Genomic DNA, 17,424 nt, shown 5'->3' on the forward strand with positions numbered 1-17,424 from the left:
GAGGATGTCCAAGTGGTCATTCCCCATCGGTGGATGAAAAAATTCAAATCCAAACCCCAACCTGCAGTGTCTTGTGGTTTAAAAGCAGAAACTTTTTAAAAGAGAGAAGAAAAAAATTCCAAACCCTGTTTCCCTGGGCGCCAGGACGAGCAGGGGCTGAGCGGGGTCCGGGCCCGTCCCGGTCGCTCTCGGTTGCCGCCGTGCCGGCACGTGGCGCCGCGAGCACCATCCTGGCCCCGGCGTGCGCAGGCGCAGTCGGGCCCGGACTACATCTCCCGGCGGCCCCCGCGCCATGGCGGCCGCCCGCCTCCTTCCCGGCAGCGCCCGCCGTCCCTTCCGGCTTCGAGCGGCGGCGGCGGCTCCGCGGGGCGGGCCCGCCCCGCCATGGCGTCCTGCGCCGACATCCTCCGCTCCGAGTTCCCCGACTTGGACGGCGAGCTCTTCGCTTACGTGACGGGTGAGCGGCTCCCGCCTGCCCGCTGTGGCTCGGCCTCCCGCGGCGCCGGTTGTCGCGACACCTCCCCGCTGTGGCGGCAGCGCCCGAATCGCGACAGGCGGCGGGGAGGGGTGCGGTGGGGGGACCGGGAGGTGCCACCTGTCGCGACAGCGGCGGGGTCTGCAGCGCCGTGTGCCCGCAGGGATCCTGCACGGCGGCGGGGCGGACTTCGAGTCGGTGGAGGAGCTGGAGGAGGCGGTGGGCGCTCTGCTGCGGGAGGTGTCGCAGGACACCAAGGACGACGGCGCCATCAGGGAGATCTGCCAGCGCCTCTTCAACACCCTGCAGCTGTAAGGGTACCCCGCGTCCCCTCGCACCTCCTCACCCCACTCACGCACCTCACCCTCCTCCTCCTCTCCGCAGGGACGAGGGCCAAGCCCAGCGCTGCAGCCAGGTGTTGCTGGATGCTCCCATCCAGCTTTCCCAGATCACCGATGGATACGGTGAGTGATGCCCTCGGCTCACGCCCTGCCATCGGGGTGCTGGAGCTCGGGAGGGCTCGGGGCGCTGGGGATGCTCTCCTGACCTTGGGAAGGGAGCCTCAGGCTCTCCCCCACAGGCACACATCCGTTTCCCGTTGTGCTGCTGAGCTCCGGGCAGCAGTGCCCAGGGGTGAGCTGGGGTGAAGGTGGAGGTGGAGAGATGCCCTTTGCTCCCCTCATGCTGTCAGGGGAGAGATCAGTCGTGTCTGGGCATGGGTGGTCATTGAGGCAGGGCTTTGCAGAGCCTCCCTGGCACACGTGCTCACCAAGCCCAACCCCACCGTCTCCTTGCAGGCGACGCCAGCGCGGATCTGCTGCCGGGGCTGCTGCTGAAGAGAGGCCAGAGCTCGGTGAGTGAGGGCTGTGCCCTTCCTTGTGGGAGCAGCTGGCACGTGGGGCTGCAGGTGCCCTGCCCTGCTCCAGTCCAGGTTGCCCTTGGAGAGCAGCCAAGGCAGGCAGCAGCCTGGTTAGGAGTATAGCTGCAGGGGGAACTGCTCCTCCTTGTCAAGCTCTCTATAATTTGGGGAACTCTTGACCTTGGTCTGGTGAAGAGGCTCCAGATGAGTTAGTAGCTTATTAATCTGACGGGATCTGTTTTGCTGTAATTTCTTAGTGAACTCTGACTTTTGCGAGGACCTTTGGCTCCTACAGCAAATAGGATGTCCCTGAATGACATTTTGAATATTCAGCAAGGGGTAAAGCCCTGCTTTAATTGCAGGAGAGGGAGGTGTTACAGGTGGAAAGTTAGCAGAGGGCTGCTGCAGGGATATTTTAAGCTCTAGAGCCAGGTAGATTGTTGTGGTTTGGGAAATAAGATCAAGAGCAGAGAAATTTGGAAGTAGTTCCACTCCATGACCTGAGGAAATCAGGATATCTGTATTGAAGGAATGTGTAGCTGCTCAGGAGCAGCCTTGGCTTGCTGTCTGTGTTGGATGTGCCAAAATCTGAGGATGGGTGAGGTGCAGGTGTACATCCACCAAGCAAGGATAGCAGTAGCTCCACAGTGTGGGCAGTGTCATTGCAAGCTGGTCCCTCCCAGAGCTCCCTTTCCATGGGTTAATGTGTTGAGGATGAGAACCCTTCACTTGGAGGCTGAGACCTAACACAATTCCCACGTGTCTGAACGGGAATCTTTACCAGAAACTGGCAGCTCTGGCTGGTTTTGGCACCAGAGTTGTTACAGCTGGATTCACTTTCCAGCTCTCATGTCTGCAATTCAAAAAAGAATCTTCAGAAAAATTGGAGGCCTGGGGAGGCCTGTCAAGCTTTGCAGGACATGTCTTACTAGGAGATTCAGAGAGCTGGGTATGGTTTACAGAGTGACTCTGTCTGTAGGTGTGGAGTCACAGCTCTAGCAACAAGACTCTCTTCAGTGTGCCATGCAGGTCTTTAACGTGCTCCAGTGCCTGCAGAGTTGCCTAGAAATATCTAGGAGTGTTCTTTGTCAGCCACAAATATTTGACTCTGTGCAGGAATAAGCTGGATTGGGCTGAAAGCCTGGCCAAGACCAGAAGCCAGGTTTAAACACTTGGCGCCTTCTTGCCTTCAGGGTTAATTAAATGCTTTTTGTCTCTGATCCACTGCTCAAGAAGAGTTTGTTCCAAAATGGCTAACGTTTAATGTGTTGGAAAGGGAAACACCTCATGGTGCACTTCAAGGGTGGGTGCAGGGTATGCCAGAAGAAGTACTGGGATGGCAGGCTGCTGCTGTTGAGGTGACTTGGCTGATCCAGATCCCTGGAACTACAGATACTGACTGTATGAGAGGGTCAGCCAAAACCACTGCCTTGCTGAGGCAAAACTTGTGTATGAGCTGTTGATTTAGGACTTCATTCCTGGGGTAGCTTCCTGGCCTGATTAGCCTCCTCAAAATATGGTTGGATCTGTCCCAGTTTCCCTGTCCTTCCTCCCTCCCTCCCTCCCTTTCTCCCAGGCTTGAGAGGTTGATTGATCTTTTTTCTCCCAGAGCTGGGCTTTGGGGGTTTTTGCTGAAGATGCTCTGTCTTCTTCAAACTCTGTTCTATGTCCCAGATGGTGAATGCCAAGAAACTGGAGAAGGCAGAAGCCAGGCTGAAAGCCAAGCAGGACAAGAGGCTGGAGCGGGATTCCCTGAAGTCATCTGGCCCTGTGTGAGTGTGCAGGGCACTTTGAACATCCCCATCCTGCTCTGCTGAGCATGGCTGGGATCTGGCTGTACCAGAGCTTTCCTGTTGAGCCCCCTCTCTGTGTTCTGCCTGTCCTCAGAGTCCTTGAGGAGGCGTCTGCCAGCCAGGCTTCCAGCAAGAAGGAGACTCGCATGGAGTCGTCAGGCAAGAACAAGTCGTACGACGTGCGCATCGAGAACTTCGACGTGTCCTTCGGGGAGCGGTGAGTGCACTGCGGACTGGGACAGAGCCTACCTGGGATTCTGGACCATGGGGGATTGAGGCTGGGTTGGAGAGCAGTTGAGAAGTTACAGAGGGTGTGGCAAAGATCAGGCAGCGAGGTGGGCACTGACCATATTGGCTTTGGGCAGCAAAAGCCTGTGATTTTTGCTTGGCTGCAGCACAGCCTGAAATACAGCAGGGGCAGGTGGCTGCCAGTTATCCTCTCTTCATGGGACAGTCTGAGCAGGGAGCTGCCTGTTCCTTGCTGCAGTGTCCTGCTGACGGGAGCAGACCTGAACCTGGCCTTCGGGCGGCGCTACGGGCTGGTGGGCAGGAACGGGCTGGGGAAGACCACGCTGCTGAAGATGATCGCCAGCCAGAGCCTGCGCATCCCCTCGCACATCAGCATCCTGCACGTGGAGCAGGAGGTGGCAGGGGATGACACACCAGCGCTGCAGAGTGTGCTGGAGTGTGACACCACTCGTGAGAGCCTGCTGCGGGAGGAGAGGGACCTGACAGCCAAGATCAGTTCTGGCAGGTGAGGGCATCCCCTGGATTTCCAGCCCTTCTGTGGCCTCTTCACCACAAGGTCTCATTCTGAGGTCTGTCCTTTCCAAAGCCAGGCTCTGGCAGGGGTGGGCTGTATCTTCCCCACCTTAGTCCTGCCTGGGGAGATCAGCGTCTCCCAACACTCAAACCCTGACTTGGTGAGTCCCACACACTCCTCCTTTTTCTGCCCTAGGGGAGAAGGGACGGAAGGTGCCAGACTGTCAGAGATCTATGCTAAGCTGGAGGAGATTGAGGCAGACAAGGCCCCAGCAAGGTGAGACAGCCCTGTGAGCACTGCTGTGTGTTGGCATGGCCAGGGCTGAGCAGTGGTTTGGGGTATGGAAGGGTCATGGTGTAGCCCTGGGATCCAGCATGTGGGGATGGGGTTTTCCCTGTTTTTCTTCTTGTCTCTTCTCTGTCACAGCTCTGCTGGTTTAGGAATAGTTGAGCTTTCTGCTGAAGCTGGGGGGATTTTTTTTTCCCCCAAATTTCTTGTATTGTTGCTGCTGCTGCCATCTGACCTCCCTAGGTACTTGGTGCCTGGGGAGCATTTTTGGGATGGTCGTGGTGGTGTGACTCTCTTCCTGGCCAAAGAGATGAAAACTCTTTGCAGATCTCCGGGGATTTCACGTGGATGCTGTGCCCTGCTGGGCTGCATTTCCTAGCCAAATGCTTCTCTGGGGTGTGCAGGGAAATTTTCCTGCACCAGAATGGCTTTACAATATGCAGCAGAGATCCCTTGGTGGTTGTGGGTCTCAGACCTCAGACTGTGCCCTGCCATTGGATGCTGTAGCTGGATTCCAGTTCTCTCCCCTTTTCCCCAGGGCGTCCGTCATTCTTGCTGGGCTGGGCTTTAATGCAAAGATGCAACAACAGACAACCAAGTAAGTTTCCAAACTTTGGGCACTGAGGCAGTAATGAGGTTGGGGAAATGTTCCAGTTGAGCCCCCAGGCACTGCTGTGGCTGTAAGGAAGAGAAAGGGTTTATTTTTGCCCATCCAATGTGGTCTTCTGCCCTGGGGGTGCCTGTGGTCTCCTGCCACCTTCCTGCTGGACCTCAGATTTTGTGCTGTGCCTGAAATCTCTGCAGCGACAAGTTGTCTCTGGGTGACAGCAGAGCCAAAAGAGCCATGGGGGAGCAGGGATCCTGCAGGCAGGCAAACACAATGGTTCTGTGTTGGACAGTAACCCCTCTCTGCATCTTCTCTCCTCAGAGAGTTTTCTGGAGGCTGGAGAATGAGACTGGCCTTAGCCCGAGCCCTGTTTGCCAGGTTGGTGTCCAGGCTTTCATGCTCTGGGGTTAAGCCTCCTTGTTGTCCGTGCTGCAGGGGTGCTGCCTGGGGGCCCTCTCAACCCAGGCTCTTGAGGTGGGGGGTGTTGGAGGCACTGCAGCTCTGTGTCTGTGATGAGACACTCTGCACTGACCCTGTGCCCCTTCTGCTTCTGATACCCATGTCTTGTTTTCCCCAGGCCAGATCTCCTTCTCCTGGATGGTAAGTTGATACTGTGAGTCTCCCTCTGACACTGCTGTGCCTGCCTGTGCCTTTCCTGGGGTTGAGAACATGCCATGGCCTTTATCTGCCTGCTCAAAATAGCCCCGTGTGATGGGCTGGCCTGGCAGCACGGTTGGCAGCAGTGGCACGGGGAATTCTGCCTGGGCAGCAGCTCTCACTGTGCTCAGCAGATCCTTGACCTTTGCTCCAGCCAGGTGATCTGCATGTCATCCTGCCCCAAGTTTTGTTCCCTTTCCCTTGCTAGTCCCTGGAATGCACCCTGGCTGCCAGTCTGTGCTGGGGGAAGCCCCTTCACTGCAGAGCATGCCCAGGTTGGGTTGGGAGTTTGAGTGAGATGCTGCTGTGAGGAGCATCCCTGCCTGAGCCTCAGCCCCCGTGCACACACAGCATTACACCCTACGCACGTCCCCAGAGCTGGGCAGGGAACGTCTCCAGGCAGGCTCTTTCCTGCCCAGTGCAGATCACTAACCTTTCCTATGGAAAAAAAGTATAATCCAGCCATGCCCATCCCTCCTGACCTCAGTGCCTTTTCCCCTTCCCTCAGAGCCAACGAACATGCTGGATGTGAGGGCAATTCTGTGGCTGGAGAGCTACCTACAGGTATGGGGGGGGAGAAGACCTTGATACAAAGAAAGGGTGAGGGAGGACATGTCCTCACCTCCCTGGGTGGTGGCACCAACCCCCGACCTCTGGCTTGGTGGTGCTCAGGGCCTCCCTCGTGCTGTCTCCTCCAGACCTGGCAGTCGACCATCCTCGTGGTGTCCCACGACAGGAACTTCCTGAACGCGGTGGCCACAGACATCATCCACCTGCACTCGCAGCGGCTGGACATGTACCGGGGGGACTTTGAGAACTTCATCAAGATCAAGGAGGAGAGGCTCAAGAACCAGCAGCGAGAGTACGAGGCCCAGCAGCAGTACCGTGAGCACATCCAGGTACTGGGAGGAGCCAGTGGAGCTGGGGCATTCTTCTCCCAGCCTTGTCCCTCTCTCTCTGCCTTGCTGCTGTAGGTTTGGCAGTGAGCAGGGTGGCTGATGCTGAAGGGGATTGAGGCTCTCTGATGCTTTCTCTCTCCAGGTTTTCATTGACCGCTTTCGCTACAACGCCAACCGGGCGTCCCAGGTCCAGAGCAAGCTCAAGCTGTTGGAGAAGCTGTGAGTGCCTGTCCTGCTCCTCTCTGGAGGTGGGAAAGGGGCGCTGCTCATGGGAAGAAATGGAGGTTCTCAGGGAACCTGGCAGATGCAGTTGTGGTTTGGGCTTTTTGGGTGCCTGTCTCTTGTCCAGAGGCTTTGGTCAGGATGAGGTGCCACAGAGCTAAAGGCTCTACCTGGGCTTTTGGTGTGGGAGCAGACCCACAGTGCAGAGCACCTTGGTTATATGTTTCCCCTTCTTTCAGGCCAGTGCTGAAACCTGTGGACAAGGAATCTGAGGTGATCATCAGGTAAGTGTCCCCTGAGCCATTTTTGGAGGGCCCCTGGCTCCATTTCTGACATGAGCTTCTCCAGGGTGTTGTCCCAGCTGGGACAACCACCCCTTTGTGTGGGCCAGTTTTACTCTTGACGGGGAGACCAGACAGGTTTCCTCATTCAAGCTGGGTTCCCTCTTGGGGCCAGGACTACAAGTCTTTGTTGCTTTTTCCTTCCCTGAGGCCCTGCATGGCAGGGAGCCCTCCTTGTCAGCTGGGAGGTTGTTCTGGGTGGTTGGGAGTCTCTGAAGTTCCTGGCCATCTCTCTCCTGTTCCTGCCTCCTCAGGTTTCCCGATGGCTTTGAGAAGTTCTCCCCCCCAATCCTGCAGCTGGATGAAGTAGATTTTTATTATGAGCCAAGTCACTACATCTTTCATTCCCTCTCGGTGTCTGCCGACCTGGAGTCCCGCATCTGTGTGGTATGTGGGATTGCAGAATAATGGAGGCTGTGAGGGACCTTGGGAGGACCCTGCTCAAAGCAGGGATAGCTTTGATTATAGGTCAGGTTGCTCAGGTCTTTGTCCAGTTGAATGTTGGATGATTCCAGGGAGGACCATTTCTTCCATTCAGCTGGGTCCTATCAGAGCATTTTGATCATCCTCATTTTGAGGAACACTGGGACATTTTTCCTAGTACTGCTTAGAACTTGTGATTTCATCCTTTTACTGGATACCTCTGGGAAGAGACTGGATCCATGTACAACTCCTGTTAGATGACAGCAGCATGTAGTGGGGGCCCTGCTGTTGGATGGGGCAGCAGACACTGTGCTTGCAGATGAGGCTGGGACTGGGTAATCCTTAGGCTTGAGAGTTGGAGAGGGAACATCTGGCACTGCTGCCAGTGCTGTTTGTCAGTGATAGAAATGCAGCTTCCTGGTACACCATTTGTGCTCTGTCCTGCTCCCCCTCATCATCTGCCAGAACTCAAATTCCCTGATCATTGCCTCCCTCTCTAAAGTGCCTTCATGGATTTCACATTCTTCAATTCTGTTGCTGCTTCTCTAGGTTGGGGAAAACGGAGCTGGCAAGTCAACCATGCTAAAGATCTTAATGGGAGAGCTGGCACCAGTCAGAGGGATCAGACATGCTCATAGGTACCTGGTTGGAAGGGCTGGAGGACTGGGAGGAATGGTGCAGCTGGGGGACACACATGTGCCCCCTTATGACACTGCAGCTATGAATGCTATGTTTGTAGGGTCTGGCACCAGCTCCCAATTGTTCTTCTCATTCTGCAGAAACCTAAAGATTGGTTATTTCAGCCAGCACCATGTGGATCAACTAGACTTGAATATCAGTGCTGTAGAGTTACTGGCAAGAAAGTTCCCAGGTGAGTTTTTGTTGATCCCAGAGGTCTCCTGTGCTGTGCATGGAGGAGCATTGATTTGTCCATGCTCCTGGGCAGAAGGCTCTGTCCCATCAGTGCTTAAGGGTCACTGCCAACGCTGGTCCAGCCAAGTTCATTCATCAGCCCTGAGAAGCAGGGGTAGCGGGTAGTCTGTAGATCTCAGGCTGGTGCCAAGTTTTGGGGGCAGATGAGCTGCTTTCCTGCTAATAGGATGAGCACTGGGTGCCCCTTTCTCAGTTTCCAAAACCTCTGGTTCCTTCCTGGTTCCTTTCTCCATTACTTGACACAGTGACAGGGACTTGGGAGTAGCATCACTCGCTGTCAGTCACCAGCCCTGCAGCTCCTGTCCCGATTGTGTCAGTCAGGTTTTCCCTGCACGGGAGGGAATTGCCTGGAAGTGCTGCTGATCTCCCGTTTGCTGGCCTGGCAGAGGCTGTCCAGCTGTGACCCTGTGTCACACCAGGTGTGCCATAGCTGTGTTGTGACCTGATCCTGCAGGGAAGACGGAGGAGGAGTACCGGCACCAGCTGGGGAGCTACGGCATCTCGGGGGAGCTGGCCGTGCGCCCCGTGGCCAGCCTGTCCGGGGGCCAGAAGAGTCGGGTGGCCTTTGCCCAGATGACCATGCCCTGGTAATGTTCTCCCCAGTGCTGTTCATTTTTGCATGGCTTCATCCCTGGAGCTTCCTTTACCAGGAGTCTACTTCATCCATCATCCAAGGACTTTCTGCTACCCCACAGAAGCCTTGTCCTTGGGGGTTTTTATGGAGAGGGAGGTGTAATCCTGGGGGGACTGTGTGGAAGGAGGCAGGTGGTTTTCTCCCACTGCTTTGGGCTCACCAGGGATAAGAAGTGTCCCTGGGACTGGGCAGTGCCAATCCTGGGGTCAGGCACATGCCAATGGATGTGGCTCTAAGCAGCTAAAGCAGTAGTCAGGGTGCATACCCAGCCTGTTTCACTGCATCCTCAGAGCTGTTTTCTCTTCCAGTCCAAACTTCTACATCCTGGATGAGCCAACAAATCACCTGGACATGGAAACCATTGAGGCACTGGCAAAGGCACTGAATAAGTTCCGGGTAAGGTTCTCCCAGCAGCATCCCTTGTTTTTCTAACACCTCCTGCAGCCTCCAGCTCAAGTTACTTGGTATCTCAGCCGGAGGTGGATGGTGAAATACCAGCAGTGACTTCAAGTCTGGGACAGAATTTGGGAAATCAGTCACATGTCTGCCTTAGCCATCCATCCTGGTGGCTTGTTTTCATGATGGCTTTGGCTAGGAGTGGCTGAGAGGGGCAGTAGCAGCCCAGAGAGCACCTTGTCCCATCCTCACCTCCACTCTGGCTTCTCATATGCTGTGTGCAGCTCCCAGCCTTGCCTTGAGGCCACTCAGATCTTCCATAGGCACATTTTATGCCTGATCTCCAAAGACTCAGCCTCCAGATACCACTGTGGTCAACCTGGATCTCACTGGTTGTTGCTCAGGATGGGGCAGTTTTCCTGTGACAGAAATGCTTAGCTGAGGCTGCTCAGGGCCCTGCCCAGACACCTTTTCACTGTTACTGACTTTGTGTGGATTCTCCATCCTTGAAGTTGTTGGAGACCTGGAGAGCCAGTAACAAACCTTGCACTTGCCTTCTGAGAGAGGAGATTAAATATGTTACTACTGCACATGGCTCCTCCATAGGTGATCTGTCTGTCCCCCTGAAGGGAGAAAAAGCTGGCATGAGCTCCCTGCCAGTAAAATACTGTTAAGTTTTCCTGGGAGCTGATGGAAACCTGAAGTGCTGGGTACAGGCTAGACAGAGGCACAAGGTCTCCGTGCCACCAGTCCTGGGTTATGCTCCACTGAGTTCCCAATTTTCCCAATTGTGTATTGACAGGGTGGCATAATCCTGGTGTCCCATGACGAGCGCTTCATCCGCCTGGTGTGCCAGGAGCTGTGGGTGTGTGAGAACGGCACCGTCACACGCATCGAGGGTGGCTTTGACCAGTACAGGGACATCCTGAAGGAGCAGTTCCGCAAGGAGGGTTTCCTATAAGGCAGGTGGGAGCCGGACTGTGCCAGGGGCTGGAGGGCAAAGCTCAGCCACCTCGGCTTCCATCCCAACTGTGCCTGGCAGAGCGCCGAGGACGCTGCTGCCCACATGGACCGTCAGCCATGCCATCAAACTGCCACCTGAGCTGCTCTCCCCTCCCGGGGCCGGCTGGAAGGACAGCGCGGAGCAGGAGCCCAGTGTGCGTGGCCAGGGGCACGCCAGGGCTCTGGCACTGGCCAGGGCTGTGCCTGGCACCGGGTACACTGGGAAGGCTGTGCCTGGAGCTGCTGCTGTGCCGAGAGGAGGGAAGGCAGAGCACCCTGGCCCTTGGTTTAACTCCATGCTCTGCAGGGCAGAAGAGCTGTTCTCCGTGTTTCTTCGCTTCACCCTCTGCCTTTTTCTTTCTTTGTTTTTTTGTTTAATTGCCTGAGCACTAGTCCGGCTCCATCACATGCCACTGTCCTCCCTGCTGCCTTGGAGGGAAACGAGGCATTTGCTGCTAAAAGTGACCCCTGCCTCTTCCCCAGCCCCCCGATGCCGGGGCTTGCTTACGTCTGTAGTGCCAAGGGAGCCAGAGCCCGGTTCTGCCGGGCGTGCTCCCTGCTCCTTTCCCTGTGCTGCTGCCGGCACCGCCTCACTGCCTGCCTTGCCTTTGAGCCGGCTCGGGGGTGACTGCCCTGGGGTGGGCTGCCCAGCATCCCTCCCTGCCCACCCACACAGAGGCTGTGGTGTAAATAAACCCGGGACGCAGTGGGTGCAATGCTCTCCTTTCCTTGGGGGACTCTGGGGCTTGATTTTGGAGGGGAGAGGGCGATTGTCCTGCCTTTACCTCAAGCACAAAGCTGGGGAGGGAGAGATGGTTTCCAGATTATTCTCTGTGAGTTAAATGGCAGCTCTGTGGTGCAAGTGAGGCTGTGACCTCCTGGATGGAGCGTGCCAGTGTCCCGCTGGGCAGTGGGAGACGACCAGCCACCTTTCAGGGCATGGAGCCAGTGTGAGGCTGGGTTGGATGTCAGCTCTAGAGGGTACCGGATTCGGTTGTGGTTTTAGGGGGAAATGGGCCCAGGGTGGGCAGGAGGAAGGGGGCAGAGCTTTAAATTACATTGAGCAGGGAATGGGGATGTGTTTCTGGGTGTCAGAGAGGAACCAGGAAACATCAACACCTTAGGAAGCAATGGGGTAATACCCATAAATTGTCTCCAAGGAATTATTAGGCAGGGCTTCTCCCAAATGGTAAAAGGCCCCCAGCCGAAGTGTCTCCACACGAAAGCATGCAGCATGTGGGTAACAAGCAAGAGGAGTTGGAAATCATGGTGCAATTAAAAATCTATGACATAATTGCTATCAAAGAAACAGATGTGCCACACAACTGGAGCACTGCAATGGGGGCTGCAAGATTTCAGAAGATAGGATGGGAAGGAGGGACAGGGGTGTTGGACTCTCCTAAGGAAGGGACAGGTAGTGAAGAGCTGCCTCTGAGTAACAGCCATGAACAGGCTGAGAGCCTGTGGGTAAAAATCAAGAACAGGACCACCAAAAGATATCCTTGTGTTTGGCATCTGCTACAGGCTGCCCAGTCAGGGGGGGCTGCTGATAACAGCTGCCTTGCTTCAGATATATTGGCAAACTCGGTGTATCTTCAAGTCCTGCATCCAAGTTGTTTATGAAGATTTGAAGAGTACTGGTCTTAAAATTGAGCTCTTCAGAACCCCACCAGTGACTGGTCACCAGTCTGATGCCACCCCATTCACTATAACCTGACCCATGAGCCTGTTGCTCACACATCCCATGACATTTATCCAGCTGTGTGCTGGACGTTCTGTCCAGAAGAATCCTGGGAGAGACTGTATTGGAAGCTTTACTGAACTCCACATTTTATATCAAGGCTTCCCTAGATCAACTGCTTGAGTCACCTTGTCCTTAAAGGAAGTTTCTCAAGCAGAACTTTCCCCTCATGAACTTGTGCTGGCTGTGGCTGATGCCTGCGTTGTCCTTCAGGTATTTTTCCATAACTCTCAGAATAATCTCCATAATTTTACTAGGTACTGAAATGTGACTGACAGGCCTATAGTGCCCAGGATCATTCCTCTAGCTCTTTCAGGGAAAATGTTTGCCAGTTTCCAGTCAAGTGGGATCTCTCAGATTCCCGTGGCCATTCAAAAATCGTTGAGAGGGGTCTCATGATGATATCCACCAGCTCTTTTGAGTACTCATGGATGAATTCCTATAAAGGGATTCAGCTGGAACACAGATCCTGCACAAGTTTGGGATCGACTAGGAGTTTATCATTCTCACAGCCACGGTCCTCCAGCTCAGGGACCCCTAGAGCCCATCACTGGTGTTGAAAGTTGAAGTGAAGAAGGCATTAAACATCTTTGCCTTGCCTATGTTCCTACTTGTGGGGTGCCCATCCTCATCTAGTAACGAGAAAATGTAAATTGTGGGGTGGCTTTTTCTGTTGACATATTTTTAAAAGAGGGAGTGACTTTTTTACACAGGCGGATAGGGATGAGAGGAGGAGGGATGGCTTTAAAGTGAAAGAGGGGACACTTACTTTGGATATTAGGATGAAGTTCCTCCCTGGGAGCGTGTGGCAGCAGTGGCACAGGTTGACCGGAGCAGCGGTGGCTGCCCCAGCCCTGGAGCTGTTCCAGCCCGTGTCGGACGGAGCACCCCGGTGGGGTGGGGTGGGTGCGGGCCGGGCCCGGCGCGCGGGGACCGTTCGGACGCGGAGTTCCCCCCGAGCCCCAACATTCCCTGAGCCGCGACCCCGCGCGGGCGCTGGGCGGTGCCGCGGCGTTGCCGTTGGCGGCGGCGGCGGGTCCGGGCGAGTCCAGCCGGGCTGCGCTCCCGTACTCGGTACCGGGAGGGGCGGACACTCACCGGCACCCCCCCGCACCGGGACGGCCGGCGCGAGGCCCCGCCCCCGCCTTCCCCGCCACCAGGTGGTCCCGCCCCTGCGGCCGGGGCGGCGCTCGAGCCTCTCTCCCACCGGCGGCGGGCACCGCACCGCACCGCACCGGGACTGCTACCGGCACCGGGACTGCTACCGGCACCGGCACCGGCATGAGCGCCGGCGGGCAGCCGGCGGACCCCTGCCCCCGCGGCGGGCCGTGCTCGGCGGGGAGCAGCCCCGTGCTCAGCCCCGCGTCCCCGGCGCCCGAGGAGGTGAGCGGGGCGGCGGGGAGCGGATGGTGATGGGGGGCGGCTGCGAGCTGGGCATCGGGGGTGCGGGGTGCCCTCCGGAGCGGGGGGATCGCCTGTGTGTGCGCGGAGGGGGGTGGGCTCGTGTGGCTGTGTGTGTGGGGGGGGGGGGGGGGGAGTCCCTTCTGTGTGTGTGTGCTGGGGGGTCCCCTCAGTGTGTGTGTGAAAGGGGGAGGGGGTCCCCTGTGTGTCCGGGCGGGTCCGCTCTCCGTGGCTGTGTGTGTGTACGGGGGGGTTCGCTCTGCGTGTGTGTGTAGGGACAGGGGTGCCCTCTCTGTGCTGTGTGTGTACGGGGGGGTCCCTCGGTGTGGTTGTACGGGGGGGTCCCTTCCGTGTGGCCGTGTGTGCGCGGGGGGGCTGTGGGTCCCTCCGTGTGTGTCTGTGTGTGCTGGGGGGGGGGGGTCGTGTGTGGCCGAGGGCCTCGTGGGGGAGTGCTGTGTGCGGGGGGGTGGCGGTGCCGGAGGGGGAAGCTTGGTGTGGAGGGCTGGGGGGGCTCCGTGTGTGTGTGAGTGTCTGTGTGTGCGCGGGGGGGGCGGCTCCGTGTGTGCCCAAGGGGGCTGTGCGTGGGAGAGGAGCCCTCGGGGGGCGGCTGTGGGCACGGGCGGGGGATGCCGCCCCGCGGGGGGCTGTGGCGGCACTCGGGGTCCCCATGAGGGGGCCCGGGGCGCTCGGCTGGGCTGGGGGCTGCGGGGGTGCCGGGGTGCCCGTGTGTGTGCAGGGGAGCGGGGGTGCTCCGCGCCGCTCCGGGGGGAGCGGGGGGTCCCGTGCCGGCGCGGTTGCCGCGGGCGCGGGGGTGTCGGTTTGGGGGGCGGGGTCCCCCCCGGCCGGTCGGCCGGGGCAGGACCGGCAGCGCGGCGCCATCTTGGGAGCCATCAGGTGCCCGGCGCGGGGACGGGCGGTGCGGGGGGGCCGCTACCGACACCCCCTCCCATCCCCGGCCGCCGCCGCGGGGGCAGCGCCGCGGTCCGGCCCCGGCTCCCCCTCCATCGGCCGCGGGGTGCGGGGCTGCCCCGGCGGGGCGCTGGTGCTGCCGGCGGCGCCCGGCCCTCCCACCGCTCCCCCCGCGGGACCGAGCCCCGAGCGCGCCGGGCGCTGCCCCGGGAGCGTCCCCCGTCCCGGAGTCACCGCCCGTAGGTGGGCATGCCGGCACCGGGCCCCGAGCCGCTGATTCAGGCTCCGCCAGCGGCCGCCGGCTCCGGGTGTCCCGGCATGTCGTCACGGTGTCGTCGCGTGTGTCCGGCCCTCCCTCCCCCCCCGCCCAGCCCCGCCACCACCCCGCCCGGGATCGGGGTTTAAAGGGAAGGGCTGCATTTTCCTCGGCAGATGAGGAAGAGTTACAGGAAGGATGGGTGTTTGGGTGACCCCGATATTCTGTGCTTGTAAAACTGCGGGGTGGTCCAGGGCTGCCGCCAGAGCCGGCTGTGATGTCGGCTTGGTTGGGATATCCCGGGAGTTTAATCCACTCGTGGTGTTCGTTGCAGCCGCTTCAGAAACGGCGGAGAACTGTGGAGGATTTCAACCAGTTCTGCACCTTCGTTCTGGCCTATGCAGGCTACATCCCCTACCCCGAAGAGGTAAGTGGGCTTGCACAGTGTTCCTCTACAAAGACACTCGTTCTCCTGGTCTCCCTGCCATGTGCAGACTCAGCTCCTAATCTTTGAGAATCATGGATTGGTTTGGGTTGGAAGGGACCTTAGACATCATCTAGTTTCAACTCCCCTACCATGGGCAGGGGTGCTGCCCACTAGATCAGGTCGCTCAGGGCCCATCCAGTCTGGCCTTGAAGTTTGGTTAGACACTGCTGGAGAGTTGTTCTGTCCTTACCCCAAATATCTGTGCCCTGGTCTCCCCTGCTAATCCTTCATCTTCCCCTCTTGCCACTAGTATGTGCCCTGGACCCACGGAGGCAGCATGAGCCCCCAGAACAGCACGGGGAGCACTCAGGACAGCGACAGCTCAACCTCATCTCACTCCTCTGATGGCCACATGCCCATGGACAATTGGAAGAGCAGGAATGCTGTGGCCAGGGGGGCTGTGGGGAGTGGCCTGCTAATGAGCAGCCCTGCCTTTTCCACCGCCTTCTACAACGTCCGGCCCCAGCAAATCAAACGGAAGAAGCCACCAGCAAAGAAACGCATTTTGGAGCAGGAGGTGAAGAAGAGGGTGCCGCTGAGTGCTTGGAAAGACTTTGGGGCAGAGCAGGACGGGGTGAAGCAGCTGGCTGCGCTGGCAGGACAGCTGTCTCCTGTGAAAGAGGAGCTATTGGAGCCTTCCCTCAACCCACCTGGGGACCCCCAGCCCAACTCCCTCCTGGAGGAGCCAGTGATGGAGGAGAAGGACTTGATGTATGGAGCACAGGGAACTGAGAAGCCAGCAGATGATCCTCAGCTTAAGGAGCATGACTCCTTCTCTGGAGAGAGGAAAAGCCCTAGTCCCTGTAATACCTTGGACCAAAGCACAGGGGAAGATACAAGCAGAGACACCTCCCAGCTTAGTGGTAAGTGCCTGGGGGACTGCAGGGGGTCCTGTTGTGCTGCAGCCAGTGCCAGACATTGTCCCTCCCTCAGCTGGAGCCACCCTTGCTGGCCACAGGGAGGGCATGTCTGTAGCCCAAACTTTTCCCAGTAAGAAGAATACTTTTGGGACCTGGGGGACTGAGAAGCAGAGGGCAGGAAGCTGACCAGCCCTTTGGTAGCTCTGTTCTGCAGAGCAAGCCATGCAGACCTGAAACAGTCTGAAGTGGGGTGTGGGGCTGCCTTACTCATCTGATTTTGATTTTTTTTTCCTTTTTCCTACTTTTGCAACTTTAGCAGTCGAATTCGCAGAAGTTCCCAACACCAAAGCAGAAGGTGAGTGGGGTCTGTCCCTTTTAACAGCAGTGGAACTGGCTGGTGTGGCCACAGCCAGACCTGCAGCTGCTCAGGCGGTGTCTGACTGGGGTCTCTCTCTCTCTCTCCCTGAGCAGATGACGATGCCTGGGATCTGATCACTTGCTTCTGCATGAAGCCCTTCGCAGGGAGGCCCATGATCGAATGTAACGAATGCGCTACCTGGATCCACCTCTCCTGTGCCAAGATCCGCAAATCCAACGTGCCTGACATTTTCATCTGCCAGCGGTGCCGCGATGCCAAGCAGGAGATTCGCCGCTCCAACCGAGCGCGGACAGTGCCCCGTAAGCGCCTCGTTGACTGATGCTCCTGCAGAGCAGGGAGGCCGGGGGTCCCTTCTTAACCTGAAGACTTAGACAATCACTGCACTGGCAGGGGAGGGGCTGGGACATGGGGCTGGACTGTCCCCCTCACACCTCTGGCCCCTGAAAGCTGCCCCGCGTGCTCTCCCCGAGGATCGGATCGGCCACAGAGCTCCGTTATCCCAGAAGTGTGCAGGGGATGGGAGGGTGGTCCAGATGCTCGTCCCTGTGGGTGGTGTGTTAGTGTTTGTGATCTCCTGGGGCCCCACATGCACTAACTGTTGGATCCCACCTCCTCCTCGCAGCCCCTCCAAAGAGCCCTGCCCATGTGCCTTCTGCACTTTCCCTGGGGGATGCAGGCCCCACTCCTGTCCTGGTGACACTCAGCTCACTCCCTACCTGCCAGTCCCCATGACTATAATTCTTAACTGGGTTCTTTCCTACTTGCACATCTGGTTACTGTGGGACCACAGCTGGGGGCAGGGTGTGGGGCAGCCCCCTGTCACACAGCAGCCCCCAGGCTCGTCCCTGTGCCTCTCTCCTCCTGTGGAAAGCCTGGGCCCCAAAAGTGCTTTATGTTTTTATAGTTAATTTGTATTATAGTTAATTTGTATTATAGTTACTTTGTATTATAGTTAATTTGTATTATAGCAAATTCTGGTCCTTGCCCTGTGGAGTGTGACTGGAGTCTTATGTATATAATAAATACTTTTGCCATAACAGTGGTGGCTTTGGCATAGGTCAGTGACCTTGATTCTCATGTCCCTTGGGGACCCAAGTGC

The 17,424-nt window shown here is 57.6% G+C and overlaps 2 protein-coding genes across 2 annotated transcripts; both read left to right on the forward strand.

Annotated features, from left to right (window-relative positions):
- Nucleotides 1-350: 350 nt before the first annotated feature.
- ABCF3 (ATP binding cassette subfamily F member 3) lies at nucleotides 351-11,003 on the forward strand. Its single transcript, XM_058811948.1, has 21 exons — nucleotides 351-457; nucleotides 639-786; nucleotides 860-939; nucleotides 1,273-1,328; nucleotides 3,009-3,106; nucleotides 3,222-3,344; nucleotides 3,615-3,881; nucleotides 4,086-4,166; nucleotides 4,717-4,776; nucleotides 5,107-5,163; nucleotides 5,363-5,385; nucleotides 5,951-6,006; nucleotides 6,141-6,341; nucleotides 6,484-6,560; nucleotides 6,803-6,847; nucleotides 7,159-7,291; nucleotides 7,877-7,965; nucleotides 8,107-8,198; nucleotides 8,715-8,847; nucleotides 9,203-9,290; nucleotides 10,093-11,003. Exons 1-21 carry the CDS (start codon nucleotides 385-387, stop codon nucleotides 10,249-10,251), a joined length of 2,139 nt encoding a protein of 712 aa, XP_058667931.1. The 5' UTR covers nucleotides 351-384; the 3' UTR covers nucleotides 10,252-11,003.
- Nucleotides 11,004-13,253: 2,250 nt separating this feature from the next.
- On the forward strand, nucleotides 13,254-17,162 carry LOC131562690 (PHD finger protein 13-like). Its single transcript, XM_058812523.1, has 5 exons — nucleotides 13,254-13,416; nucleotides 14,934-15,026; nucleotides 15,337-15,949; nucleotides 16,263-16,301; nucleotides 16,418-17,162. Exons 1-5 carry the CDS (start codon nucleotides 13,315-13,317, stop codon nucleotides 16,642-16,644), a joined length of 1,074 nt encoding a protein of 357 aa, XP_058668506.1. The 5' UTR covers nucleotides 13,254-13,314; the 3' UTR covers nucleotides 16,645-17,162.
- Nucleotides 17,163-17,424: the final 262 nt, after the last annotated feature.

The sequence above is a fragment of the Ammospiza caudacuta genome, chromosome 11 (assembly GCF_027887145.1).
Source record: "Ammospiza caudacuta isolate bAmmCau1 chromosome 11, bAmmCau1.pri, whole genome shotgun sequence".
NCBI classification, from domain to species: Eukaryota; Metazoa; Chordata; class Aves; order Passeriformes; family Passerellidae; genus Ammospiza; species Ammospiza caudacuta.